Raw genomic sequence first — 19,913 nt, 5'->3', positions numbered from 1 at the left:
CTGCTGAAGCAGCTCATGCCAGCAACACAAGCAACGTGAATCTCCAGCTTTTAAAAGCTTCAAGTGAACTGAACTTCATCTCCTCATCTGAAATTCAAATTGAATTCAACGAAACTACCAAAACCTGCTTAGTTTGTCCAGCCAAAATCATTAAAAGCATCACAGATACCTTTAATCCTTCAACAGGGAGAAGTCCTGAATACCCAGTGCAAAACCACATCATAAAAACCTGCCACAGTTTGCATGATACTGGCACAGTGCTGCAAAATTCAGAGCTGTGATAACAAAGCATTTAAGCTTTACTTCATATGACCATGCACAATTTAAACATCACAGACAGCTGGGTTTAGCAGCAGATATTCACTGATCATGTGCCACCCTGCAAACACAGGACCCTGCCAGTACACCAGAACTGCAATTGTTCTAAAAATTCCCCATTTCCCACAGATACTCCCAGCTTCCTAACCAAGCTGGAGACAACAAATGCAGAAACTGAGGAATCAGACCTTCCTGTCAGGGATGGAGGCTGACGACACTCAAGTCTCAGAGGAAACCAAGAACTGTCACCATCAAATTAAATAGACCTGTCAGGTTTTGTGTGTGGACCCTCACGAAGATACACCACCTTGGAAGGGTAAACCTGAGTCCAGACCAAAATCCAGAGCCAAAAATCCAATTCTGAACAAAGCACTAAATATGTCCACTTCATGGTTTAACTAAATGAGCTTCTCTTTAAGAGTCTTTAAATTAACTCTGCATAAGTGCACTTGTGTACTTGGCACTGGGATTATACCCCTGCTCCACTGAACAAAACTAAGCCCAGCAAACCTGAACAGAAGCCCAGGTATTTCATTTCCCTATTTCCCTCCATCTCACTCCTTTCCACTACCAACCATACCCTGGAAAGCACCAGCTAATTTAAACATGCTGATACTTGCTATGTAATTGATTTTCTTTCTTTGTGGAACACTTCTAAGGTGAAATTTCCATTACTTGCAATATCTCATACACTCAGAGAATTCAGTGAATTTCCAATCAATTCCCAGAATTTCATTATACAGCCTATCTCAGAGAAAAGAAAAACCAATTAGCTCTGTCTTCTATGTAATTATGAGAGCCACAATCCCAGAAAGTCTTTCCTCATCTACCTCTGGTTCTCAAACAGCTGCACAACTCATTAAACAGGACTTGGCTTTGGCTCCCGCCTTCTTGGAAAAACACATGTTAAAAAGGAAACAGTAAATAAACCACACAACAGCCTCATCTTGGTTCATAAAAAGAAACATCTAATAAATGAGAAAGCCAAAGGATTTTAGGAGAGCTAAGCCCAGCCTCTGGAATAATGACAAAGATGACAGCCAGAGCAACTGATTGAAATTACCAACACAAAGAGCACTTAAAATAGTGTTTTGATGGTTTTTGCCCAAACACTCTGCTTTTAAAAAGTGTATTATAGGAAAAAGATGGAAAAAAACCAACAAAAACCTTCCCTTTTTTAACTTTCCATTTCCCCCCCACACTTGTGCATTTGAGATCTTGTATTTAAAAAAACCTAAAGGATTTTGAAAATAATGGAGAAATGAACCAGATTTCTGTGGCAGACAAAAACACAGGGATCTCAAATGGCAGTAGCATAGTTTTTGAACTCATGGAAGAAATATTTCAGAATATTGAGTCATTTGCACATAGGCTCTGCCAACATGAGTGTAAGAACAGAGTTTCAGCTCCTTTTCTGACACACAGACAAAGCTTTTGGCCTTGGAAAACATAATTGCTTTCTTTCAAAATTAAGTGCACAAATTCCACCCCATTTATCCCATCGCTTACATATTAGCACATCCAGGTTGGAATGTTAATACATGATTTTTACCAAGACTATTAGCAATGGGTAATTGTTATTAAAATAAGGGACATTTCTCTCAGGTTTCATCCTGGTGCTTCATGCAGAGTTGATGACAAATGAGTTCAAAAGTCAGAAAAACTTCTCTGCCAAAGTTGTCTGAAACATGAGCTTCTTGCTCAGTTGAATGGTTTTTGTTAAAGCTTAGTAAGTTTTTATAATATACAACAGAACATAATTAACACAGACTTTTACCTCATCATCATGGACCAGTTCTTTTTTCACTACTTTCATAGCATAGATCTGATCATTCTTTTTTAACCGAACTAGAAGAACTTTGGCATAACTTCCACGGCCGATAACTCGGATTAAATCAAAGTCCTGGAGTCCAAGCCCCTGAGAAATCTTAATTCCATCCATTCCATCAATGACTGGTTTGAGATCCTGTATAAAAAGAAACAGATGCTAGAAATGGAACACGTTTCCACAGCAAGTAACTATTAAAGCAGAGAGATCTTTTAGCACTGGACAGAATTTGCTGACTTGGCTTGGCACTGGCACCCAGGGCTGGATGCTGATTGGAACACATTTGTTTAGAAACGTTTGGTTTCCATTGGGTTTGCTCTTACTAAAAGTTACTGGTTTTTTCAAGGCAGTAGTTCATTCAACTAATCATTTTCATATTCCCTGCTGGAAAGCAGAAGGCAGTGCCTTGAGAAATGAGGTTTATCCAAATTCCTGAACCTCAAGCCATCGACACTGCATCCTTTGTACAAAGTGAGGAGCATTGTTCATGTTCTGACAGATGCAGCACACATGAATAAAGGTTATCTAAAAATAAGATAAGGAAACACTAGTTTGCTAATGAATATACCTGTCTTGGTTTCAGTTTAGGCAACAACTGTCTGTGTTCAGCTCACTGTAATTTTAATGGAAATGAGGATTTCTAACAGGTTCCCAGGAACACACAGAAGCAGATCTCAATTTCTCAAGTCTGAGAATTTGCAGGAAATATTCCACTGTGAAGAGTGTTATTTTAAAATTCATTATTTTAAAAAGAGAAATTTTATCATCTTGGCTGTTTGCTGGCATTGGATGTGAAAACATGGGACTGAAGATGGAGCAGCTGAACGAGACAAATGCAGCAGGTACTTGGACTTTCAGGTTTTACCAATATACCCAAGGCTTTGACACACTTCTGTGGCCTATTTTTATCTGACCTCACGCTACTGTACTTGCAGACAGATCAGCATTCTGCAGAACTGTGGAAAGTGTTTATATAAAGAATCTTGATCTAGGATTGACTGCTATTAGAAGAGATTGCTCTAAGCTTAAAGATTCTAAACAAAGCTCCCAGAACACCAACTCCTTTCTGTAGGATACCTCAAATTATTTCAGTACAGCTCAAGGCAGGGTGGGACAGTCAGAGCAGCATAATTCAGGACAGTTGAGCAAACAGCACCTACCAAATTTCAACACAAACCTGAGCATTGAACACAGCAGAAGTGAGCGGTTAAAATTCTCTGATGTGCTTTTAATCTCTACCCTTCCAGGTCTGAAGTTGAGATAAAAATCTGTAGATACATGACTGAAAATAAGGCAGTCACCCAGGAGCAGGAGCTACTCAAGTGTGAAAGGACTGGTAGTGACAAGCATTGTGGTGGAGGCAAAGGAACAAGGTGCAGCCTTGCTCAGAGGGGAACATCAGACCAACTGCCAGTGCTCTGCAGAGTGCATCCTGTTTATTTTAAACATGCCAGAAGCATCCTTCAAAGAAATGTCTTTAAGCCCTTTAAAACTGAAGCATATTCTGATTTTTCAGACTGCTCTAAAGGAATAACATTATTCATGTGCAGAGATTGAGTCAGATCTTCCACAAAAGACCTGAAAGAAGAGTTTAAATGTACATTATACTCGTGTTTCCACAGGAGCTGTCTATAAATGCTTAGGTATTATTTATATGAACCCTCTGAGAGAGCTGGGTGGTTAATGGATTACCAGACTGAACCAAGCTCCGCAGCAATAGCCTGAGGGTGACAAAGGGTGAGCATCCATTAGGGACAGCAGACAAGGCAATGGCAAAGCCACCATTTGTTGTGAGGACCGTAAAAGTCAAACCCTCTGCTAAATCACTGTTATTCCAACAAATGGAAATGAGAAAAAAAAAAAAAAAAGTTAAAAGGCATCTTGGAGCAGGAGTGGAATGACAACAGCTGAACACAGAAGAAATCTGAAAAAAATTCCAACAAAAATGCTTTTAAAAAAATTATCAACTTTCAGAAAAAAAAAACCAAAAACCCAGACTTTTGAAAGGGGCAGGAGAAAGCCCAGAACAATTAATCAGCTATTTTATAAAAAGTTGAATTATTAGGTTGGACTTGATGATCTCAAAGGTCTTTTCCAGCCTAGTTCATTCTGTGATTTGGAGTACATAAATACGAATTGCAAAAGTATTTTAAGAACATACCTCAGAGTCATCTTTAATGGTGTCATGTTTCCTGTTTGAAGGAATGTAGGGAACTGGAAAAGAAACCAAAGCAGTGTGGTTATAAAGGCCTTCATTGAAATAGTTCTAAAAATCAATAAACAGAAAGATATTTAGTAGCTTATGGCCAGTTTGCTTTAAATATTACTGGAGAGTTGACCTTATTTTTCCACTATGGTAAACAGGAAGAGGAAAAAACGAAGGCAAGAGGGATTCTAAAGTAACAAAGTACTCACTTCCATCAGTGTCCTCTGAAGGGAGATCAGCCTCATCGTTTTTGTCATCTAAGCGCGGTTCCTGGGAAGGCATGACCGAATCCTGCCAAACACACAGGTCACAAACAACCCACCCTGGGCCTGCAGCCCCTGGAGTGCCCTGCCCCAAACTGCAGCTCCAGGAGAACCTCACACCTTCCAAAACTGCGTTCTGGAGACTGTGTGTCCAAATATTGACGTTCTGTAATGCATGATAAAACCAGCCTGCCAAAAACCTAAACTAGCCATTCTCTGCAGCTACAACAAATGCTTGGCTGCATTCTAAAAGTAAATTTTACAGCAAAGGTCAAACTTTTATTCTACCTAGAGACCTCTGAGTGTTTCACATGGAACTACAACCAAGTAAACACTTCAGTTATGATATTACAGACTCCATTCAGACCACTGGCATATTCCTTTCCTGCTTAATAAAAACATGAATTGTTGCTCATTATGCGTAAGTTAGTGAAGATCACAATAACAGATATTTTATATTGCATTTGGACCCTGGGCTCATCCCCAAGACAAGCAGGATTATTCCAGGAAGCAGCATGCAGAAATTAATTGGCAAAGAATTGGCAATGTCAAGGCAAGTCACATAAAATACCAGCAAAGAAAAATACTGGTTTAAGTTTTGAGTCACAAAAAACATAATACGACCACCAGTGAAATACTGGGGATGAATACAGGAAAGGGCTAAAATTCAGATACACAGATGTTTAAATGTTTTGATGTTTAAAGCCTAAGAAAGACACCAGCATTAGCACTGGAATGAGGGTCATGGAGAGGAAGAGAACAGTACTGGAGGAACGGAGATGGCAGGAAAGCAATAAGCCTTTCTGAAAAGAACAGTGCAGAAATTATATCAGTGCCTTAGTTCTTAAAACATTCCCACAGGCTAAAAGGAATAACTTCTGAGGTTGTCAGTGTCTAGTGGAGAACTCAAATTCAAGCTTCAGGACACTCAAGTCACATCACAAGCTTTCTTTCTCACTTTCTCTCTGCTCACAATCCAAAGGCTTGTCCTCCACGGAAACTGAAACCCAAATACTTTCCCAAGCGTTACAAACCCACAGCCATGCCCACATTTCATTAATTCATTAACCAACACATCTGAACATGCCAGAGTGGCAGCCCGGAGCCCTGGCCAGGACACACACTCACCATATGCCTTTTGCAGGTCAGTGGGACAAGGATGTGACAACGTTTATGGACCAACAGCTTGCAGTTGATACACTTGTAGCCTTGCTTTGCGAGCCCCCATATCCTTTCACTGCACTGGCCACAGTACGCTCTCTGCAAGCCACAACGCACATGGTCAGTCCCAGCATCAATCCCTGCTGGAAGTGAGCACTTCTCCAGCAGCAAGAGCCCATCCCCAGTCACCTAACAGATGTTCAGTAATAATTTTAGAATATCCAGAATTACAATAATAGCCGATGGTTACGTTTCACACCCAGAATTCAGCTAAATGCAGCTCTTTTTAAATGAATGTTAGGAAAACAAATACCTCAAGCATATGGAAGACATTACAGTGTGACATTAGCAAATCGTTTTTAGAGAATAAGTCTATTTAGAATCTCAGGTTTTGACAGAGGTCACCCAAACAAACCTGCCAGAAGTTTGTACTACACAATTATGTATAAAAAGCACCCAAAGTGACTGTGTTGGAGAACACTGGCACAAAATGTTAAGCAGACAATGTATAAAAAGTGTTCTACATCTACACCTATACATTTTAACAGTGCTAGAAACTTTGCATAATTAAAACCCATTAATCATGTCTGGTAACAAGCTTCTGTGTTGCACTCTGCATCAAACATCTATGGTGTTTTCACATATGTAACAAAAAAGCATGTTAAGTGAGTTAAATCAAAATGAGGGTAAATGAAGAAGCCAGACATCCTGCTGCTGACTTTACCAGGAGAGGTTTTTAAATCATTGTTCCAGCGTTTGTTGCTATGGCCACTTCATCCACTCTACCCAAAGTGCCAAACAACAATCTGAGATCCTTGCACACCAAAAAGTCACCCAGGGCCCAGTGATCTCTCCTCACACTGCCAAGATAAAGCTCACTCATCATCCCCTGGCTGCCAATGCTCTCCAGTAACTCCTGCAGCAGGCTGAGGCATTGCCCATCACCCTGCAGCTGCACAGGAGCCCTGCTGCTCCCAGCCCAGCCCAGGCAGAGCTCCCAAGGCTCTGTCCCAAAGCCACAAGGGCAGTCTGTTCCCCCCAGGCACTGCCTGTTACTCTGCGGTCACTCACACCCCTGAGTCACACACACCCCTTCCCAAAACTCTTCAGCTCCTGAAAACCCCTGCTAGCAGTGCAAGAATAGTTAAAACCTTATGAGCAAAGATTGGAGCCATTTCTTTAAACAAGGGGTTTTTATATTGCTCCTGTTGTATTTTGGTAGTTGTAGAAAACAAGACTTAATTCCATGCCCCTCATCTGTGCAGCCAGTCCTCCTCGATCAGGAGAAACCCAAACTGCCCTGCCCAGAGGAAAGGAAAACAACCCAAAAGCTCCCTGATGAGAGGAAGCCTGGGACATCTATTGCCGCCTCTTCCAAATTTCCTGGCCCACCACACTTCCTTCAGTATACTTTTATAGGTTTTGCAGCAGAAGTATTAAGACTAAATAATATCTGTCAGGCCCTGGAAGTGAGGGCAGATCCCAAATTCCATCAGAAATTCAGGTAACCCTTTCATACCTTTCCATAACACATGCAGTCAAAGCCATACCAGAGAGAAGACCTTTCTGTTACACTCAACAAGTTTAAATTTTTGCATGTGTTCATTTATCTGAATGATCTGAAAAAGCTGCAAAAGGTTACTTTGAAACAGGAACGAATTCTTAAGGCAATATTCCAGTCTTAAAAACTCCATCAACACTAAAATTCGGTATTGAATTCAGTAATACAGACATGACCATGTTTCTCATTAATTTATCCATTTGAATGTCCCATTTTGTCAACTTCCTTACTGACTTCAGTTGGATGTGATTTGTGTTCTGGCTCTGTATGATGCCATTTGTATGCAGGTATAAAAGCAGTCTTGTTTAGGATTGTGACATCCTAATGAGGTATCAAAATCTCTGTTGTGTATATTCACTATTTACCTCATTGCAATTAAAACATCATTATCTATAACATTATGGATTATTAATGTGGCAGGATTCATTCATAGTGTTTCAAAGGAAATATGTTGTTACTACGTAGCAAATAAACATAAAAAGTATACTTTTATACTATAAATTTAAAAGTTGAACTGTAGCACATTGTACAAATACATGTGATAATTCATATAGATGTTATTTTTAATATATTTACTGATAAAATGCAGAGTTTTAAGGGCTTTTCCTTCTTTCAGTGCATTTTTGGGGTGGGAAATTTTAGGAAAAAACCTCTTATTTCAATTTTTAGAAAAAATGTCCTTGCTGAATGAAAGAGTTAACTCTTCTGAGTGCACTCAGTTTTATGTGGAATTCCCCCAAGTACATTTGTATATATGCTGCAATGCTTAGGCATAATGAGATAAGTGAAGGAGGTGTCTCAGCTTTAAAGCCACATTCACTTGCTTATGTGGATTAAATCAGGCTCTCAAAATGCAGCTGTATTTTAGCTCAGTAAAAAAATCTTTTTAAAATTCTTAGATTGTGTAGTACCCCAGATTCTAAACAGTTAAAGCTCACATCAGCAGCTGTAACTTTTACGGGTGGCAAAGCGCTCTGAAGGTAAAAGATTTTGCTAACAAGCAACCAAAATCACAGAATGAGTGGAGAGGGGAGAAGTTGCCCCAAGGATGTACCAGCTTAAACAGTTACAAACCCAGTATTTAAGAGACTTTAAAAATAACTAATTTCCACCAATCCTGTATTAACTCAAACTCAAACACTGCCAAGTTTTTCCTGCTCGCTATGACTCAAATAACACCGCAGAGACCGAAATGTCACATCAACAAGCATCCTGCTTTTCCTTTCTTCCCAACACTCCAACACAGAAAAAGCACAGACTGAGGCAAACAATGAGCACAGAACATGAGCAAACCCCAACGTTTCAAGCAACAGTACTCACTCTGTTAAAACGTTTGGCTTGAAACAAATGCCCATTCACTCGGTACAGCTTCCTCCATCTTCGGGCTCCCCGGCGGTAGATGGATTCTAGGGAAGAGACCAGAAAGGTGTAAGGCAGCAGCATGGCAGCCCGGCAGCACCACACACAGCAGGGTAAGCAAGTTGTGTCTCACAACAATCTTGCTTTCCTAAATATCAACGCACAGCCACAATCCCTGGGGATTTGGATGGGGTTTTTTTAAGGCGGCCGTGAGTGACGGCTGGGGCAGGATGTGCTTTCACCGCTGCCTCTCCCTTCCCTCCAGCCCTGTCTGTTTTCCCTCACATGATCATAATCCCGTTACAGTCGCTGCTGGGGCTCAGGTGAGAGGGACAGGGCTGTTAAAGGAACAGCTCCTCGGGGAAATGGCGCTGCTGCTCCCTCCCTGTCACCTTCCACGGACACGCACCAAGGATGGCTGGTGCTGATAGCCTGAGACATGTTTGGTGCTGATAACACCTCACACATGCAGCATTAAACATGGCACAAGTCTGCAGCGTTGTATTATTTGACTTCGTTTTTACCCTGACAGTAAACGTTACCCAAAATATCTCTTTTGTTCGGGGAGGTCAAGTGCAGGTCCACAATTATTTTTAATATATTCTAAACTTAACAAGAAATCATCTCATCTGTTTAAGCCAAACCCAGCATCCACTCCAAGCTACTTCTGTTGTCACTGTTTACAGGCAGGTGAGCAGTTTCTGGGTGAATGGCTAATTGGGGAGTTAGATATTTAATATTAAGTGTTGTGCCACAGGGGTAAGGGTGACACAGGCAAACTCTGCCCACCACCAGGGTCAGCAGCTTCCCACAGCTGGTACAGGTGGGTTCTGTGGGGTACAGGCAGGTATAAAGACTCTAACAGACTGGATTTATAATGGATACTTTGTCAGAAAGAAGCAGACTGTACATTCATAATCCCCAGGAATTAATGCAAAAGATTCTTACATCTTCATCTTTAATGTTACTTTCAAGTTTCAAACATTCACCCTTTATCAAAGATGAAGACTTTTTTTTAAATAGAAAGCACAGAGACTTTTCTGTGTCAAATGATAATGCAAGTAGTAAAAAGTTTCTTTGTCAAGAAATTATTTTAACATTATTTTGAGCAAGCCAAAACTCACAGGCTACTGACACGCAATGTGTGAACACTGGCTGCAATACTGAGTCTGATTTTAGATCCTCTATTTTTGTCCTTCTAAAGGAAGCACTGAAGTTTCTGTGATTCCACATATCTACAGTGCCAAATCCCCAAACATTCATACCTACTCTATTTGCATGTGCAAATGTTTGCTGTGCAAGCATTTGAAACAGATACTGCACTATTAAATTAATTGTTAACAATTTGGAAAAAGAAAACCAACCAGCTTCTCAAAGCAGCTAAAAGCCTGCACACCAAAAGTGGCAAATACACAGCTGCTGGAACAGAGATGCAGACTGGACATGGCCACTTGACTCAAACAACTCTTCAAAAACTGCCACATATCAACTTTAAAGCCAACTTTTCTCAAGTGTAGTGAAAATTAAAATGAGAATCTAGCAAAATGACTGCAAAGTTTTCAGTCAAAATATGCTCAAACACAAACACCAATAGAAAACCCTTCCACCATTTCTGGGGTGACTTTTCACCGAGAGGAAAAAATCTCCACTAGGATTTTTTTTTTCCCAAAATAGTTAATTAATTCATCAGACAAAGCACCATATGGAGGCAACGTAATACATCTGTGATCTGAACATTAGCTTATCACTGACATGAAGAATATTAAGTGAATGATAAGTTAACGAACAGCTTGCGCTGATGAAGTCTGTAAATAGAGGAGCAAGTCACCTCCCTAATTAATGATAAATATTAAATCAAAGGCAGGGGTTTATATCATGTACTTGTGAGGCAATAGTCTAACAAAACCTGAGCTTAATATAGATTGAGCTTTAAAAAGTAGGAACGCCTACAATTTACCCCCAGGACCGCCGTGGTTCAGTGCAGGGGCTGAGGCAAATCAATCCCTGTTCCCTGGCTCCAAAAGGGGCCAAGGTAAAAAATGAGAAAACAGCAATCCCTGCAAGACACACCTTTATAGCACATGTTCTATTATTACTACACATTAGGATTAAATTTCTATGACAGAATAAAACACTCCTGTTCACTGAGGATCCAAAACTGGGACAAGTGGCTGATGTACCAGAGGGTTGTGCTGCCAGAGACCTCAACCCCTGGAAAAGTGAGCAAGCAGGAACCTTATGAAAGGGAACATCCTTGCCAGAAACTCCCCCAAGGATAATGCCAGGCTATAAAAAGTAGCTTGGGTTTTCAAGATCATTGTTATTTTGAAGCATTATCAGCTACAAGTCCCAACTAGAGCTCTACCAGATCAAAGAAACCACCTTGAACAATAATCAATTCATAAAATGGCAGTTAAGTGCATACCTTGAGTTAAGAAACAATTTCTTGCCAGTGTTGTGTGTACAAACCTCTCATCTGACTTTGCATCTCATCCCTTCACATGGCAAAGTGAACCCAAACAACATTTTCAGGGACATGTTTCTAGAACACTTCAGAAGAAAACAAGGGATGGATTCTGGGATTCCTGGTAACCAAGGACTAAACCAAGTTTTTACAGGACTGATCCCAGCTACCTAGAAGGAGGAACGACACCACAAAAGTCTGACTATTTAATTGCTGAGCTTAATGGAAAGGGCTATTTTTAATTTATTTCACAGTACACATCAGTTAACTCATTAAGGAGTTCGAGTTGGCTGATTGCAGGCTGAAGGAGATGATATACCCCTAATTAAACAAAGTAATCTTTTCTTGATGATTAATATTAAACACGCGACATTGCCTAACAAAAAATAAATTCTTTCGAACCCTCATTTTGTATCTGAAAGAGTTTAGAGGAAAAAATCAAATATATTTTAAGCTCTTAGCAGGGATAATAACTTTTATTTGGGGAACACAGGTACATATTTTAAATATAATGAAGGTACAGAACGTTATCTACTTCCAAGATTGGAAAATTGAAAGAAAAAAACAAGGCTATTTCAAAGTAAGAGTACAAGGGAAATAAAAACACTCAAAATAAAATTAAGCAGCTGCTTTTACCAAAAAAGCAGTGGGGAACAACTGGCTGTTGCTGCTCTCCAATTCTTCCCTCTGTTGTCAAACTGTGCAACTACATCACTAACAGTGATGCACAGGAAACCCTGCAAATAGATTTGATATTGGCTTTCCAATGACATTTTCTATGACTGGGTTTGGGCTTCTTTCCTCATCTTTTAAAAAATATTGTAGAAAAATGTTCTAAGGAAAAACATGAACTCACAAATAAAATTTAACAGTGGATCTAAATGGACAGGCAATGTCTACTGTTGAATGTTAATTCCAAACAAACTTATCTACAGAAGATACTCCCCAATTCCATACTGAGGTCTGCAGAACTTCACAGAAAGGATGAGAACTTTCCCTTGAAAAATGGAACTTGGAAAAGCAGGGAAGAATAGGAGGGACAATTACTTCTCAAATGTCAACACAGTTGGTTTACACCAGTGAAGGGCAGTGAGAGGGCCACAAAAATTATTCCCTCTTCATTTGGATTTCCAAATGCAATTCCAAAGTCGGCTTTTATGTGATCCAGCCCTAATGAAATCTGCTCCTATCCTGAGCACAGAGGTAATTTGCTATTGCTGCAAATCACTTCTCAGAGATTAATACAACTTGTTTACAGGCCAATTACCCGGCCTGCCAGCTGGACACTACCAGAATGCCCAGTTTTTGTTTTGTTCTTTTAATGTTGTGCTGAGCACACAAGCGAGCATTCTTTCAAAACCAGCTCATGAATTACAAGGGGGAAATTGATACTGGCATTTCAGATAGACTGGACTTGATAAAGAAATTACATATAAAGATAGAACACTTTTTTTTTGGGACACTAAATTCCAAAGTACACTTTGATAGTACATTGCTTGACATCTGTTATTTAATTTCCTACAAATAGTTACATTGAAACAATTTACATGCTTCAGAAAGCAATTTTCAGACATACATTGGATGTTAACTGGTCCTTCTTTTTATTATGAATAAGCTCCTATGTACAATTGAAGTTGGAAAATGAAAACAGTATCCTTAACAATATGGAGGTATTAAGTGCTTTGACCTCTTGCAGTTATTACAAAATATGAAATGGCCAGAAGATAGCTTTTTAAAATTTAATTTAAGGCTGATTAGCACTTGGGAAACCATCTCCCCATCCTTTTCCAACAGACACTAAAATTAACTACAAAGTCAGATCAACCTCTGTGAAGAAAAAGCAGAGTTAAGAGAGCAACAATGACCAAAGAAGTGTAGGATCAGTGGAGAACCAACAAGGAACCAAATGTCCCACAGAGCAGCAGCATTTACCCAGCATTTACTGCAGCACAGCTGGAACATCCTTCCCCACTGCCTTAGAAGGGGCAGCTTAGACAGAGCAGCAGCATTTACACAGCATTTACTGCAGCACAGCTGGAACATCCTTCCCCGCTGCCTTAGAAGGGGCAGCTGAGTCCCACCTGCACTGCACACACCCCCAGTTCTCCCTCGTGGATTCTCACCTTCAAATCCTGCTGCTAAAATGGCTCCATGCACTGCAAGGTGACCAAGTCACTTCTGCAAAGACAACACCACAAATCCAAGAGTGCTAACAGCTCATTTGGAGCGAGTCTCTGACTCACAAGTCTGTGATTTTATGTGCAATTTGTCAGAGGTACTTGAAAATAACAACATATACCAAGTGTTACTCAAGAAACAGTCACTAAGTCCAGCCAGTGGCTGCTGCCCCAGCAGTGACCATGTCCTGGTTCTGAGCATCTCTGGGCACATCAGTGACCACAGCCTGCTGATCTCCTTCCCTCCTCAGCCTCCCGTGCTGACACTTCTGCTGTTTGCAAAGCTGTCGCAGGCACAGGATAAAATGCTGCTCTAATTTGAAAGGATGTTATGAAAAGGGCCAGAAGACAACAGGTGGTGGATCCATGCTTCTGAAGGTGATTGACATTTTTGTTTAGGAAAGGAAAAAAGGTTCATATTTTCCCTTCTCTAACTGGACCCTCTAAGCAATTTTCAGTTCACACCCTTTCATGATGTGCAGTTGGCTCCTCTGGTTACAAAGTCAGCGGTCACATGAACCCCAAAACCAAACTTGCCTTGCATGGTGAATAGTAACTCCAAAGGCTTCTTTTGATGATTGCATCATTAATTCTCTCAAAATAAAAATCACTTTCATTAAAAGATTTACCACAATGAAAAGCGAATTTAATGTTCTATTAGCATCATTTAGGAGCTGCATTAAAATGTTTGATCAAGCTGAAAGAGTACTGAGCCAGTACTTATTTAAATTATTTAATTCTTTAATTTAGCTAAATTAGGACTGAAGTACAGCAAAATGAAGTTCTGAACATTCAAGCAATCTGTAGCATCTGCACCCACTTTCAGGCCAGTTTTGTTCTTAAACCTCTCTACCTTAGTACATCCATGAAGCAATACTTTGTTATAAATTAAAGCCTGATAACAGAAAGTCAATGTCTTTAACACACCCTGGAATCACTGAAGAAAACAAACAAAAAAAGCAACCTAATGAAGTTTTTTGCAGGAATTTGGTTCTGTTGTATCTCACCAGCAACCTGCATGATTTAAGACTTGCTGGGAGTCCTACCTGACAGGACACATCTTCAAGAAAATTATCATCCTTTGAGCACATGAACTACTGAAAGAGGGTAGAGGTGCAGTTCTTGTGACTGAGACAGCAATCCAAAGGAACTGAATCCACATTGTTAAAGTGTCATCAGTTAAAACTTGGTCAGATCTAGTTTTCACCTAGTTTAATTTTTTAATGTTAAAAAGCAAATTATGACACGTCTATTGAAAAGGTCAAAGGTACAACAAAAAGCTAACTAGTGACAAATCCCTGAGAAAACATTTTAGGAGATTTGGTTCTAAGAGTCCCCTTTCCCTGGCTTCTTATCCTTTAGAAAATGTTTAACTAATTTATCTTAATCTATGCCAAACATGAGATTTAAATTAATTTTAGTATATTTGGTCAATTGTCTTTTTCCAAGTTGAAGTCCTAGTCTTGTCTCCTTGCATTGGAACATTCCACTGGATGTGACCTGTCCCATACACCCCTTTCCCCTCACTTCAGAGTTACCCAGACAATTCCACTTGTACTGCAAAGCACTACTGGCACATGAAGCTGATCATCACAGAACTACCTGAAGCTTCCAGAGCATGTGCTTGGAATGGAATTGAAATTCAAGTTAGGTAACTTTTTATCAGAGCTGACAAAGTAAAGAACAGGCAGTCCTGTCCCAGTCACAGGGCACCTTGCACTGCTTTACTGAAGAGCACCAGATGAGAACCTGAATTATTGGAAGAAGCATAGAATAGCATTATTAGTAGTAATTAATTGTAAAAATAAAGGCCATAGAAAATCCTGGAATATTGCCTTCAAATAGTTTCTGGTTTCCCTTTAAACATTTCCCCAGCTAGCAATTCAAGGGCAAGCCCTAACAGATACAGAAGAAACAGCAATGGAACTCGAGTTACAAATGAGGCACTTTCTGGTCAATATTGAGCAGATCAGTTTTTCCTTCTTCCACTGCCCAAGGCAGCTCCTTCCCCGTGTGGTTTCAGGATGAACTGCACAGTCTGCTCACCCTCCTCTCCCTGACAGTGATCAGGGCTCTCCTGTGCCTCTCCTGGGAGCCACCCTGCCAGCAAGCCTCAAGTTTGCTGCTTTTTGCTTTATTTCCTACCAAGACTGGCACTACTACAAGCCCTCAGAGACTACAACTGCTATCAAACCCTCCCAAGGTTCGCTCCTGGTGCTCTCCGCTCCAAATGAGCAGCACCTGGAATCTCACACACAATCTGGTTTCTCACAGCAACTCCAAAATCCACATCAATGTAGAAGAGCCCTGCAGGCCTCTGCTGTGAACTCCGTGGCTCAGTTCAACATGAAAAAATCATAACTTCCATAGAGCAACTAATTTCCAAAAGTATAATAATATATAATTAACCTTGGCATTATAAATGAGGAGGTTACATATTAAACAGCTCTTCCAAGCTACTGAAACACACAGGCCTACCTCAGGTTTAGCAGGCCACAAATGTTCACTAATTCCAGCAAAACCAGAAAGCTTCATCACCTCCTTGCCCATTTAGTTACCCAAGTGCCTGAATATCAAGAGTGGATTTACCAACTTATAAAAAGATATGAGACATAACACAGGGAGAAGAACTAGACATTACATCAAAGAGAAGCTTTCCGAAACCAGGTGACATCCTTTCTGCATTTAATATACTACATTCTGAGTAACAGCTAGGAGAGGGCGAGTGGAATAAAGAAAAAAAGAACACAGATTATTTGCTGTGACACCTTAAAAACCAGCCCATGAATTCCTTAGTCCATTGTAGTTTTAGTCGATAGTTTATAAATTGGAACACAAACATCTGCTAAAACACCCAGTACCTTTAATTAGGGGCAGATCTCAAATCCCACAGAGTTGTGCTTTATAATTTTATGCCTGAATTATAAAAAGGGAGATCCAGCCCTTTATTCTTCTTTGAACATATCACAGCTAAGAAAAGTGTTGAGATTATTTAGAATTAAAAATCATGAAATAAGCAAACCAGACCATTAACCACAATTCTGTTCTCAGTAACTTGTGCTGCCTCACAATCTGTCTCTTTTTCAAATATGTCACATATGACACAAACCTGGTGCAGTTAAGACAGGGGAAGAGATTTCAGGTATTCTTGAGAAACTATGACACAGCTATTTTCAAATCCTAAGCAAAAATATCTCACGTTAAAATAGTCCAGTCCCTCCCTCCCCCCCAGTTCAATTACTAAAAATCCAGGAGAGGGTTACTAGCAGTTTCAAAATTGCCTAATTATCCAGTGCAATCCAATCTACGTCTTCAGAACAGTCTCTATGGTGGCAATAGTTCTTTTCTTCATTGGGGGATTAAATTGGTTCACGTGCTCTGAATAACCTAATCACTGCTGCCAATACAGTAACAAATGAAGGAAAAAACCTGCCTTATGAGCTAGAAAAATATTTACAGGCCACACTACTCCAGCAAGAAGCCTTTTAAAGCTATTTCACAGTATCAGGCAGGACATAAGGCAAAATCAAATATCTGTACCTAAAACAAAAAGCCCACAACAACAATTAGGTTACTAAGATACCTTTACTCGAGCCTATGATGAAATTTTCAAGGAAGATGGCTTGGGGGGGAAAATGAAGTCCAAACACCTAATGCTAAAATACTGAGCAGATAAACAAAGAGCACAGGAGACATGCACAACACAGTGTAATCATTACCAAAAATATAAGGCAGCAAAATCAGCCAGAAATATTAGATAATAAAAACTATCACACTAATGTCATAAGTACTAAAACATTAAAAACATATTCATTCTCTTCTGCTAATTAATTTAAAGGTTTCCTAGTCTGCATTCTTCTATTTAATGAAGCCAACAGCAAAACAACCCTTAAATTTGCTGGCACTAGCTATCCAAACCCAAGATGAATTTTAATATTAAATACACAGATCTATTTGTTAAGCAGAAGTGAACTAGCACAGCTCGTTCTGACAATATTAGAAACTAAGTAACCCTTGATTCAAAACAAGTATTTCACAATTAAAAGACAGCCATCTACGACAACCCACTAAGCAGAATTCAACAAAAAGGCCTCAGAAAACGATGCTCCTAAATGGTTAGCCTTTACATCAGCAATGCTACAATAAACAGGCCCTGAGCACATACCGTCAGGGTTTTTGGGATACATTTCTTTGATTAATCTCCAATATTAGCAGCAGCAGCATCACTCACTCTTCCGTTCCTTTCCTCCTAAAATACATTCCCCAGGAGTCCTTTCAATGCAATTTTACCAGCATTTCCAGGAGGTCTCTGAGCCACATCCCTACGCACAGAGGCAGCAGGAATCTCTGCATTTGTAACAATCCATGGCTGCAAAGGAGGGTGGCAGGCACAGCGACTGTACCATAACCAAAATGCTGAGTTCTCTCCTGCAGCACACGTACACACAGCCCGCGTCAGTGCCCGCCGCTCACAACACCAACCACAACGGTGACACAAAATCTACAGAAAAAGCATGCATTACTCACTGGGTTTTATTCTTTAGCCTCTTCAGCATGTAATTCTTTACAATGTAGTAGGTATGAAACGAAACATTTTCCCTTTATTCCACGGATGCCGCTGTGTGAATACCATTAGACACCAAGGACAATAGGCAGGATCAGCTCGAACATTAAGAGCAAATATTTAATGGAAGACTGGTTACCCCCGTCTCTCCCTTTCACATCTCTGCCTCATGTATCCAGGCACGGGTGGTACTGGCTCCCTTGAGAGGCTGTAGCTAGCAGCTGAGGCACAACTAAAACATGGCATGGATGTCAAGGAGCTGATGTCACCAAAACAAGTATTTCTCTGATAAACCCGGCAATTCGGTTCAGGAAGTCCTACAAATCGATGGGAATTGTTCAGCTGGACGTGCTGTGTTACACAATGCACTGCAGCACCAAGAGTGATAAATCACATCAAGATCTGTCAGGGCAAATAAGCTGAGACTCCAATAACTAAGTTATAAAGCTGCCAATCAGCTGCTGGGATCCACACACGCTGTCAGGAGCGCTGGCACCTCGGGGCACAGGAGAGAACACACCAAACGCCTCTGAAACAACCTTGTTTATTCAATTCCGAAAGAACAGCTCATCTACTGAACAAGTAAAAGTGAAATGCAAGACTGGTGTAAAAGTCTGCCATCTTTATGAGGAAACACTGATCAAGCAAGGCTCCAGTCCAGCAGATGCTGGGAACGCCCGGGAGAGGTCACAGTCAGTGTCTGGGAAGGGATGGGAGCTGGTTCACCTCCCAGCAGCACTGCCAGCTCAGGGAACCACAGCTGCGCACTTACACTGGGAGCTGGGGCTGCCTCCAACAAACAGCACAGAAATTCAGGAGCAATGGAATACAGAGACAGTACAAGTGCAGATGCTGGAGACTGCAAATTCTGTCTCACAGACAGCACCATATCAATATAAGAACAAAGGTTCTTCAAGCACACAAATAACTTTCCTTAAGTCAAGCAAATGGAATTGAAATATCAGTCATGTGGTTTATTTCATTAATGGATTACAGGCTTTTATTTCGAGCTTTTCTGGCTGGTACAATCTCAAAATCATATCAGTTTAACAAAGGTGAGGATAGGTAGCAACTCTATCATTAAATTTCAACATAAATGCAAACCCTCCAGTCTGTACTCCTGCACTCTTCTTCCAAAGGATTATTGTTCTGAAGAAGCTGAAAGAAAAACCCTACAATCCTGGAGAAATACAGATTTGCACTTCAGAAGATCACAAACTACTGGAAAGAGCCACTCCATGACCTAACATGGACACATCTGAGCAACAGATTGGAAATGCAATTATTTCACAATTGAATGGTTTTATTTAAAAACTCCATTTCAAACTGGTTTTCGTTCTGTAACAAACCAGCAAATCCACACTTAGAACTTCTAATTTAAGTAGAAGCTCATTTTGGATAGACCAACTACTTCACTGTTTATTTGTCTCTGGAAAAAACCTGAGGCAAACTCATAAGCTCCTTTATAGTACAAACTTGATGCTCCAGAAAACATATACATATATTACATAATATTCTCACTTTTCAAAGGATTTCCTATGAACATAACTACAGCAATAAAGACACAAAATAAGGATTGAAAACATGATGAATATTTTCTGAGGCAAGGACAATATTTCAGTCCTGACTAAATAAACAGTCCCTTAAATAAACTGTATCACCAATACATTTCCATACAGCCCAAGTGCAACGCAGATATTTGTTGTGGGCCTTTGGCTAACAAGCAACAATACTGAATGTATTTCTATGCTAAGTTACAATTTAAATACAGTAGCTCTGTTGCAAAAAATAGTTATACCCAGGCCACAAGGCCCAGTTCCCACACAGGCCCCACAGATGCAAAGAGGTAATACGCATCAAATTAATTCATGAGACCATGAGAAACCTGACCAGAGATCCCTTATCAAGCACATCCAGCTAAAGAGGCTTTTTAAACAATCTGAGCGAGATTCAACGTGACCTGTAAAACCATACAGGGAGAAATACCCTACAGACACAATAACCAGGTCAGC

At 40.2% G+C, this 19,913-nt stretch overlaps 1 protein-coding gene across 2 annotated transcripts in view; it reads right to left on the bottom strand.

Annotated features, from left to right (window-relative positions):
* Window positions 1-19,913, bottom strand: part of PRKCZ (protein kinase C zeta) — a 40,512-nt gene that overhangs the window by 12,279 nt on the left and 8,320 nt on the right. The window contains exons 1-6 of one of the 2 annotated variants that reach the window (XM_066203250.1): window positions 17,503-17,576; window positions 8,658-8,743; window positions 5,744-5,875; window positions 4,562-4,643; window positions 4,308-4,360; window positions 2,096-2,284 (exon numbers count right to left, since the gene is read on the bottom strand). In XM_066203250.1, the coding sequence (XP_066059347.1) occupies window positions 2,096-2,284; window positions 4,308-4,360; window positions 4,562-4,643; window positions 5,744-5,875; window positions 8,658-8,743; window positions 17,503-17,524 (564 nt within the window). In that variant the 5' untranslated portion in view covers window positions 17,525-17,576. Of the gene's footprint in view, window positions 1-2,095; window positions 2,285-4,307; window positions 4,361-4,561; window positions 4,644-5,743; window positions 5,876-8,657; window positions 8,744-17,502; window positions 17,577-19,913 lie in introns of those variants that run through there. The other variant, XM_066203249.1, reaches the window with a different exon arrangement.

This window comes from Chamaea fasciata, unplaced genomic scaffold (genome assembly GCF_029207755.1).
Source record: "Chamaea fasciata isolate MVZ Bird 193981 ecotype frontalis unplaced genomic scaffold, bChaFas1.0.hap1 SCAF_23, whole genome shotgun sequence".
NCBI lineage: Eukaryota > Metazoa > Chordata > Aves > Passeriformes > Sylviidae > Chamaea > Chamaea fasciata.
This window is presented reverse-complemented; position numbering and strand designations above follow the sequence as displayed.